Below are 10626 nucleotides of genomic sequence, written 5' to 3' on the forward strand. Positions count from 1 at the left end.
CTTTCTGATACATACATCATCGATAACTCTTCCCGACGCCTTCGCAAAAGTGTGCGCATCCCACTCATGCCTCGCCATGCATGTGACAACAAGACGCTGCACCCCAGTCCACAGCACCGTGTGATCCGCTACATCGATGGGGATCAATTGTAGGGGTTTTGTGGCCGATTGACGTTCCGAAGTACCCTGGATGGGCGTTGCCCCGAGGAGACAGCCTGTAGCATAGCAAGATAGATTCGGTTTGTTGGCTCTTTAGGTTGTCTTGGCACAGTTCCTACTGCCAGCATGGGTCTGAGAGACCGACGAAGAAGTCTTGAGTGTGAAAGTAGGACCATTCGCCAGATGCGTACCACATGCTGATATTATTTAATCGGATCGTGGTGAGAAAGCTTACCATATTGGAGGTGTATGTGCGCTTTCGAAAACCCTAAACCCTAATGTTTACGTGCGCATGTGTGTATGTGTGTGTGTGTGAATATTTGTCACGTGTCTACATGCAACATGCACCTGAGGGTGCACGACTTGACTTGACTCTCATGGGTCACTCTCCGCACCGCGGAGAAACCATCTCAATTTCCCATTGGAATTGTGCGCTACCTTTTCGCTGCCTCACACATCAAGAGGATCTTAGTTAGATATATTCTGTTGAATCGTATACAATGTCCAGGTAGTGTGCCTTATACCTTGTGCGTTCCTATGTGATGAGTACGATCCACAATTATCATATGTCTGATAGAGCCCTGATGTGGTCGTGCACACCATTCTCTAGTCGATATTTGTAGACATTTCTTATGTGCGTCCGTATCGTCAGGAAGTGGGCCTGAAATCATCATACTGGGAGGTACCAGCTGCTGATATGCATGCGTCTCTCGTACCGCCGCGGCTACCTATGTCCCAGTTTCGACTATACTTTCGCCCTTATTTCTTCCTCCACATATTCCGGTATACACTCGTACGTTCAAGTAAAACCTCAGTAACGTGCTGTTTTCAATACATCTACCTGTTCGACCAGTCGCATTGCGGTTGCTAGCATGTAGGTACACGACTAAACCAGTAACACAGAAAGCACTGTCTGCCTCTCTGAAAGTACTGAAAGTGTTCCCTGCTGTGCTGAGTGCCGTTCTTTCGAACTCAAACACCGAGTACGATAAACCCTTGTCGGCGTTAGCGGTTGGTGTGCCAAAGGCGTGTCTCCCAGATGTTGACTCGTCTGAGAGCGTATGACAACGATGTGATCTTGTGTGAGAAGGTGTAGGTATGGATAGTACTCGACGGGAGTGGTTAATACTATGTAAGATGAGTTTTTGTCAACGATGCAGGTTGGTGTGCTACAGGCAAATCTGCCACAGTTTGTGTTGATTACGGTGTACATGATGGTGTGTGCGTTGACAGGAATAGCCCTAGACGGAGGTGGCGAATAGTACGTCAGATATATCCCTGTTAACGATGAGCGTTAAAGTATCACTGGTATCAAGTCGTCGGTTGTGTGCACGAGGCTGGAATTAGACTACATGACCTATATTGAGGTGAGAGGTCGTGAATTGTGAAGAAGAGTGCGCGATCTTTTCATTGTTCCGCTGGTAGCGATGACAGTGTGCATGTTGTACAGAAGTAGCTGATCCACCAATGCTACCATGGCGCATATATCTGCTGAGAATGCATGTATGTTGACTGTGTCAGTAATGCGGCTTGGTACATGCTATACAAGAGCTCGCCTTCCAAAGAGACTGCTTTGGTGTGCTGGCCAGTGTACAATGTGAAAGCGAAATATACCTTCAGAGGTAGTGCATGGGTGCAGAATATACTAGAACTAGCGGTTGCCGTGTGATGGCGCGGCCTTCACAGGCTTGACACTTTGTGTGTGAGAGTTTATTATACCTGTGTGATGCTCTCGTCTGTGTTCGCACACTCTATCACTGCCTGTCATACGGTTGTGTGAGATGTACTTGACAGTAACAAACAAGCGTACGGAACACGAAAAAAAATTGAAGAAACTTGCGGACTCCATCCGACAGCAAACAAATCGATTCCAGCTATTCTTGAAAACCAATGAGAGTTAGGTAGGTTAAAAGTTGATCCGTTGGTCTAAACCTATACTAACCCAAATTTTACCTACCCTTCTTGTCTCTATTTTGATGCGAGGGTGTAGTCAACAATACATCTGGTGCCTTCAATCCAAACCTATCCCACCGGATTTGTCTGCCGTTGAGGCACATAGTAGCCACTCGGTGCATGCCCGTGCCACTGGTGTGTAGCTCACTGTCTGGGCAGATAAACAGTACCTCGACCACATCTGTGCATGCTTGTTAAATGTGTGTGTATATATATTTTAACAGCACACGGGTTTATGAAACTGAACAGTCAGTTAGAGAGAGCAGCATTCTATACATCAAAACTCATTCAGGTTTAAATCTTGCAATAAATTTAGTACATTGGAAGATTTATGGGACAATACTGAACATTCGTGATCGCTAGTTCCATAATTGGATGGTAAAGAATACTATGTTGTTCATAGACAAGGCACGAGTGTCAGAAATTATATATGAACTAAGCCTTGACCTGTATCCGAAAAATCACAGATACTTGCGCAGCACCGAGTGAAGTTTGACTATGGTCGAATGCAGCAGGTAGACCCACACATAATTACCATACCATCACCAAACGACTTCTAGAGTAAGTATTGTCTCATTTTTTGACGTTTCAATTGCATGTTCAGTTATAGCTGTGTAAATTTACTATACAATAAAGGTGGAGCTGACAGTTATTAAGGATTATGCTCAGAGCTAATTGGCGAATGTAAATATCAGCCACGATAACTTGTGCGATAGAAGGTTTCAAATATCAGTAGAAGCGAGTTAACGACACGCTGACTTGAGTCCCAACTGTGACCCAGCCTAGCCACAGTGGAATAGTTGTAAACGGCCATCTGACCTTGCAGGCTTCAAAGGGAGAACAACTCATTGACCACTGACAAGATATAAAATGTGCTGAATGATTATGTCACATACATATCTGCCAACATGTCCGTGCATTCTGTCGTTGTCTGCGTGAACTGCCTATGAGTTACTGCATACTCTGATGTCTCCTGACACACACACCCATTGACGTCCATTCCCCTTTGTTAGAGTCATCTTCTGATGCGCACGCCACTTTGACCGAATAGCCGCTGTCGCTGTCAGTCTTTGCAGTGGACATTGATAGTTATTGTGATACCAGTGGTGATAATATTTCAGATCAAATTATAGATTTTTCTTCAAAAGTATACTACCCGTGCAAAATCCAGGACTATTGAAAATATTCATTCTCTGGTTGCATTTTACGGAATCTCTCAGAGAAAACAGTATTATTGACTACACTTCGTGTGAAGTTATATGATTGCTACGATAGGTACTAGGTACAGTTTTGAGACGAAAGCACAATCACATGCGTTTATATCTGCTTAGCAACGATATACGCAACCTAAATGAGATTCGCAACTATGAGTCTTGAGTGTACACATTGACTGTTAATGAGAAAAACAAAGAGACCTTAATTACTGTAACATATTGTAGTTCTTACGAGTAGAAAAATGTGAACAAATTTGCACGTATTCTTTGGTCTACGCTTTATTTCATTAGCACGGACGTTCAAATGTGCCCAAACGACCAGTTGTGGTTATATATATATATTCTGTGTGGCTATATATTTATATTTTGTAAGTGCAATAGTATCTGGTCGTAACAGCTCCCGTTCATCGGATCATCGATAATGAAATGATTATAAACCAGTCGCTTGTGAACCTCGATTATACACATGTTCAATCCTTAGATGATCGAATGAGTACATTGCAGGCAAATACTATACACACTGAATTGGACTGGATTGACACCAGTGACTACTTACCATATAGTAGCACACGCTTGTGTGACGTAGCACGGAGCGTGTGTATACTCAGCAGTGTACGACGACACTCTACCAACACACACATACATTGCTGAACCCCAAGCACGTGCTTTCGTACCATGACGAGCCGGAGGAACAAGTACAACCCCCAGAAATTGGCGGTAGCGGGCAAATACATCCAGGCTACCATATGGGTGTTACGCACCTATATAAAGCCTGGACAACTGCTCCTCCGACGGCACACGCGTGTGCTATCAATGATTGCAAACATCTCAATTTTCCTACCGTATACTCAGTCACCTCTTCACAGCGCACGCGTATTGACCTCTGAAACTCGCAGTTTTGCATGTCGCGCTCCCGGAGGAGGCATGCCAGGTCCTCATCAGTCAATAGGGTTTCTGAAGGTCGAATACAAAAACTACTATCAGCTATATTACTACATCATATCGGAGATCGTGAATGAAACCAGTGAACTACTTGAAAAAAACTGACGATTGACAAATACCACTCTGTACACGAGAAAATGTCCAGGAACATTAAAATGTGAACAAATACAGTAACCCCATACAAGAAATCATACCTGTAAATTCGGCGAATTTCGGCTCGTACTCCGTCCCCGTGTTTGGAACGATGATGTTGGGTGCTGGAGCATCTTGTGGATGGCTAACTTCATGTAGACGCTCATGTCTCGGTTTAGCTCCGCTGTATTCTATGGGAAGATCCAAGAACCTTCGCGCGCGATCTATGCTGCTAGTTATATCATTTGCCAATATAGCTACAGCTGGATTTTCGCAGTCTGCCAGAGAGTTTACTTCTGACACGGGGAAGAGTGACCTCATCCCTATGCTACCGCACTTCACTGACGCATCATATTCATATCTTGCATATGGGCTTTCGGTTACGGCAACTGTATTCATTGCTGGCGGTGACTTTTCGACTACGACTGGGGTGGGTGGCGTATCGTAGGTGCACGGAATCAGCTGTGAAAAGATCTCGTGCTGTGTGTTTTCATCGCCGAAGGAAGCCCATTCACTTTCCGAAGAATGCCCCGCTTGTCTATCTGCTTGTGCACATGAATCAAACATCTGTGGTGATTCTGCGCTATACTTCGCCTGTCTATTAGCCTGTGAATCTGTAGTATCCCTCGCAAGTGATTCTTCAGTGTACTTTGCCTGTGGATGTGCTTGTATATCTGTGTCAGTTCTCACTGGCAATTCTGTAGCATACTTCGCTTGTGCGCCAGCACAGTCGTCATGCGGCTGTTCGTCTCGTGTTGGTGTGCGCCCGCTGCATGTAGTTACTTCTAGTCGGTGCGTGGCCTCTACACCGCATGGATACTGTAGCTTAGACCTATTCCGAGATGCTGCGATGGACGATGTACACATAATTGAAGCGCTCGGTGATTGTCTCGGCACTCCAGGTACCTCTGGAGATAACTGTGCGTTACTAAAAGCAACTGTGTAGTCTCTGAGTAACGATGGTGACCCCGCCACACTCTCGTCCACCTCTCTCGTCCTATGTGTGTTTATAGTGGAGAGGACGGTCGTGTTCGCATAGCCTGGGCTTTGAGGGTTCTCTCTAGCACCGCCTGCTTCGAGCATTGTAGACCCCGCATCACGTCTCTCGCAGGTTGTCAATGCTTTCTGCGGGGTATTGCGACACAATTGATCTACTTCAGGAGCGTTAGAATCTCCGATATGTGCCCCTGTCCCCTCCTGTTTGGTATACCCACGATCGCGTAGAGGCCATCGCGCATCATAGAGCTGTGAGATATCCGCACGCGACGTTGTGATGGTGCTTGTACTCGTTCCTGCGCACCTATGAATGTTGCGTTGATGTGGGATGGAGCGATCGTTGCGCATTGAATCCGCTGTCGTGGCATCTGAATCGGGTTTGGTGTCACGATAAGCTGCTCGCATATACTGCTGTGTTTGGAGAGTGCGCTGTACTTCACTCGGCGGGCGGCTAATAAATATACCACCATCCACACACTCGTCTCCACCTTGATCGTCGACACCCACACCTCTGACTCTGCTTTCGCTGCCCCGTGGAGTTGTACTCGTGCCCATGGGTTCTCGCCATATACCACCTTTCTGCTGCCCTACTGTGTTTTGCTCTCTGAGCGTACCATGACGTGACAGTGGGTCTCTCTGCAGAACGTTCCCCCGACCCACACCAGACTTTAGCATGGGTGCATTTGCACCGAACTGCGCTATACTGCTCTGTTCAAACTCGGCTCGCGCGGAACAATCACCCGCCCCGCTGACCCGATGCTTCACTAAATCCCCACCTATATACAGAGTTGAATCATATCCTAACCCGCTAACGCCCTTTAGAGCTGAGTCATCAGCCAATGTCATACCACTGAACACCTCGCCTAGACACTCCACGTCACACACCCTCAGCCCCATATCTGCCAGCACGGGCCTGTCCTCGCACACGTCATCCGCAGGTACGGACCCAATATAGTGCTCGTTTGAGTCTCTATAAGTCCCGAACAAACTCCAATCCATACCAGTCGCCCTTAATCTGGATTGTAGATCCGCAAGCGGGTACTGTATATTCTCATGCAATTGTACTGAATTGTGAGCAGTAGTAGCTTCTGCACATCCAATAGCAAGTACTGGAATGCCGGCTTCAATCGCCTGGTTGTCGCTCAAAGACTCGACTGACATGGTGTCTTCATCCTCCTCTGCGTTCTGTGGCATCCCACGACAACTACCGCCACTGGCAACCATCACGTTCGCAAGCTTAGCTGGTCTAAAAAGTGACGATGGATTCATTACATCATGTTGGTGGATAGAATTGCGGTTCTCATATCCTCCTGATTTGCTGCTATTTGCCCCGGTCCTTTGTATTGGTCTTGCTGTCGCTGGTGGCAAAGGGTACTCTGTATGTACCGGTATAATCCCTGGATCTCTGCTCACTACCTGGCCACCCGTCCCCTCCCGTAAAGCTATGCAGTGTCTGTGTACATCGCTCTCTGTTAGCACTCCAGTCTTCCGCGCCCGTCCCTCGTCCAAAGTGTTGTCCCTAATTGCCAACAAGCTACTTGTGGTTGTGTCTCTACCCACAGTCACATCCTCGCCCACTATACTGTGCCAATTCGTTGCTACATGCCCAATATCTTCTCCCATCGAATTGCAATGGTCTTCTATACCACTACCGGTCAGGGTAATCGTTTTGGAATCCGCCGTTTGGTCCACTTCTCTGTCCAGGTCATTCTCTGTTATCAGTCCTCCTCCCATTGCCATACGCTCCACTTCTTTGGATGGTACACACGTCTGCGATGCTGTGCACACTTCTGATGCTGAACGTACCTGGCTCAGCTTTTGGGGGGTAAAGCGCTGTGAAGCTGTCACTGCCTGACAACTCATAATCCGATCAGTAGTCGAGTCTGATATATCCGTTGGCTTCTGTTCCAGACCCTCCATTGTAGTTGTTTGTGTGACAGTTGGTCGTAAAGAAGTGGTCTGTGCTTCAGACGGCACACCAATGTCGCAGTGAGCTCTAACTAAACCATTCTCAGCCGATGTATACGACCCTCTCTGCTTCGTCCCTACAGTAGCGACTATGTGCTTGTTCACAGTTCCATTCGTGACAGCCAACCGACGTCTCCGAGCGGCCCGAGCACGTTGATATCGTTGTATCATATAAAATGCTCGCATCTTCACACTCAAAGCATCATCTGTATACACTCCACTCTGTAGATCCTCTGTACCTGCAGCATACACCGACCCTTTATACTCTGATTTTGCACAGGCACTTGTCTCCAGCTTAACGTAGTTTGACAGCGGATGAGGGGTATCATGGCCCGTTGTGGCACTATCACCTCCCGCGACAAGCTTTGGCACAACATTAATTTTAACTGTACACCGTTGTACACGTTGTGCCTGTGTCTCGGTAAGGTTTGGCTGAAAAACTGTCTGCTGAGGCTGAATAAGCATAGGTTCTGATGCTTGTTGCAACTGTACTACTGCAAGATTTGGCTGTCGAACTGTCTGCGGTGACTGAATTAGTGCAGACTGTGATGCAATTTGCGACTTTACTATCGCAGACTCTGGCTGTTCTACTTGTACTACTGCTGACCGTGCCTTTATATTGGATCGTTGGTTGTGTACCACTGTAGAGTGATGTGGTAATGATCTAGACTGTGGCTGTACCAACGTTGTATGTGGTTGGCTTGTCATGGCAGGCTTCGGCTGAGCTACAGCAGCCTGTGCTGAAGTATTTGGTTTAACTTCCGCAGTTTTCGATTGTTCTGAGGCGATCCGAGTCTGCAATGTTCCAGGTGGTGGCTGTGATAATGTAGTCTGATTCTGTACCACCGCGGCAAGCTTTGAATGTATCGCCTTATCATCATACTGCACTGCTGCTGTAAGCCGTGGCTGAGATGCAGAAGCTTGTATGGCAGGTGGTGGCTGTATTGTAGAGAGTTGTTGTTGTGCACTTGTAGCGAGCACGTCTGAGACTTCTCGTAGCTGTATGTCCTCAGAGTGATCAGCCTCTTCATCACTCCACACCCCACTCACACACCCCATGATATCAATCTCCTCATCGAACGTGAGATTAACCACCACATTTGTAATAGAGGCGTTGTGTATAGACTGGCAAGGGCTCTGTATATGTCTAAGCTTCGTACTCTGATCGCCATCCTCTTCGTCACTCCATACACCAGTCAAACAATGTGTAAATGTGGCAGTAACACATTCCTGACTCGTCAAAACGCCCTCGTGAGTCGGTAATAACCAATCCGGACTAGCAATCGTGGCAACAGTTGATGGCAAACCCGGGTGCATGTTCCAGATATCATCTGGTGCGACGCATGCCTCCTCGCTCCAGTCCCCACTCAAACACTCGCCATCAAGCAGACCCACATCGCCGTACTTTTCAGACACTTCTTCGTCCAATTTCAAGTTGAGCTGCGCTTCCTGTACACCCTGAGTAGGCACTTGCTGTGGATTTTCCCATTCATCTACAAAAGATGGACTAGCCCATGAGTCGGACAACTTCCTAACGCTGTGATACGCAGTGTTTACTGATCGAATAGGTGCAGGGATTGCAAAGTGTGCCTCGTTATTTTCTCCGCCCCGTGTATCTGTGCTTGGCCCGTTACTTGCGGCGTCTGGTACTCCCAAATACGTCACACACGCCCAGTCTTCACCCTGACTCGGTGCTTCAACACTTCGGTCAAGGCCTGAGCATGAGTGTGCCCCCAAACCAATCTGCTTATCATCTGATCCAGTCTCCATCAAAACGTTACCAATCGATGAAGCTGCAGGCAGAGAATAACTGCTATTCCGCTGAAATGTATTGTTCGGATAGCCACCTTCCAGGGTACTCTCAACAGTAACTACCCTTGAGGTGCCGCAGTCGTTAGTAGCCGAGCGCTCCAGACCTGCCGATGCCGACACATGAACTTCGGGACCGACACCACTTGCTTTGACAGCGATATGAGTATCTTGAGATATATCAACTTCGCCACCCGCATCGGCCATTGCAGGTTTGTATACGGGATCGCACATGTCAAAACTTTCACGCACTAGCTCGCCACCCACCATTGTGTTCACTTCGAGCTCAACATCACTCCACTTCTCGGACTCACTTGTGCCTGATTCTAATGTTGATATCACATCCACAGTCGCTGCTGCTGATCTTTGTGTGTCAGAGTGTGTGGCAGTCAAGTTTGACTTGAGTGCAACAGCACCTTTCCGGCCCGACAAGCGCCTATAATCCCTTACCTCTGACTCATCACACGAATCGTGGGACACATCGCTCATGCCTTCACCCCCCACAAACTGATCTTCCTCTGCCGATTCGTATAAGCATGTGGCTTGAATTCCTGTTCCTGACACCGTAAATACGTCTCGACTGGGAAGATGACCACCGTCGTCAGTTTCAGGCACCACACACACCTCGACCGAATCCCAGTCGACAGCATACAGCTGCGCAGTCTCGAAGCTGTCGTCGCTATCTATTTCCAGCCTATGACCAGAGCTTAACTTCTCAGCTAAAGGAGTCGGTGTATCTCCATCCTTCTTTGCCAGTGCGATAGTAAGAGTCAAATCGCAGTCTGTTAGGCTGTCGTCAGTAAAACTTCTCACCCATTTTCTTTGCCGATATGTCCTGCGGCTGCAGTCGATTTCGACGGCACTGTCGCCAGTCCATTGACCGGGCTGTTTCCGCTTGCCATATGACATTTGCTAGAATCGATCGATACATGCGGGTTTGATTTAGGTTTGAAATTGTCAAAACCACCTACGTGGTGCGTATTTTGAAGTACGAGGGTATCGATTGCTCAGTGTCTTTCCTCGGGGCATAGTTGCACTGCTACAAAACTGCAAAATAGATTAATATTAGTTCCTTTGATAGTTTTAGGCATGATACATATGAGTATATTTGCATGTTTTATATGCATATCGCATCAGAATAGAGCTTACATGCAACATAATTTTCAGATGACAACCGACTCATATGATACAACGAAATTAGACATCACCATATCCAGATATACACTGCACCACAACAAGAAACCACGTATATATTTACTTTATAAGCAATATAACAGCTTTCTTCGCCAATTGTACCGTTATGGCGTCTACTATCGGCTACATACATGTATACTGAGAAATCTGCCTGTCGCCTTTTATTTATATATCAACATATATATCCAACAAGTACCTGTTGCATATAAATACTATTATAAAATTAATACATACATATATATATATATATATATATATA

At 46.8% G+C, this 10626-nt stretch overlaps 1 protein-coding gene across 1 annotated transcript; it reads right to left on the reverse strand.

Moving 5' to 3' along the window:
* Positions 1–2108: 2108 nt before the first annotated feature.
* On the reverse strand, positions 2109–10082 carry SARC_01777 (hypothetical protein; the record flags this gene model as incomplete). Its single annotated transcript, XM_014304479.1, has 4 exons — positions 2109–2293; positions 3099–3180; positions 4168–4280; positions 4463–10082. The coding sequence occupies 4 exons, from the start codon at positions 10080–10082 to the stop codon at positions 2109–2111; spliced, it is 6000 nt and encodes a 1999-aa protein (XP_014159954.1).
* Positions 10083–10626: the final 544 nt, after the last annotated feature.

This window comes from Sphaeroforma arctica, assembly GCF_001186125.1.
Source record: "Sphaeroforma arctica JP610 unplaced genomic scaffold supercont1.74, whole genome shotgun sequence".
Lineage (NCBI taxonomy): Eukaryota > Ichthyosporea > Ichthyophonida > Sphaeroforma > Sphaeroforma arctica.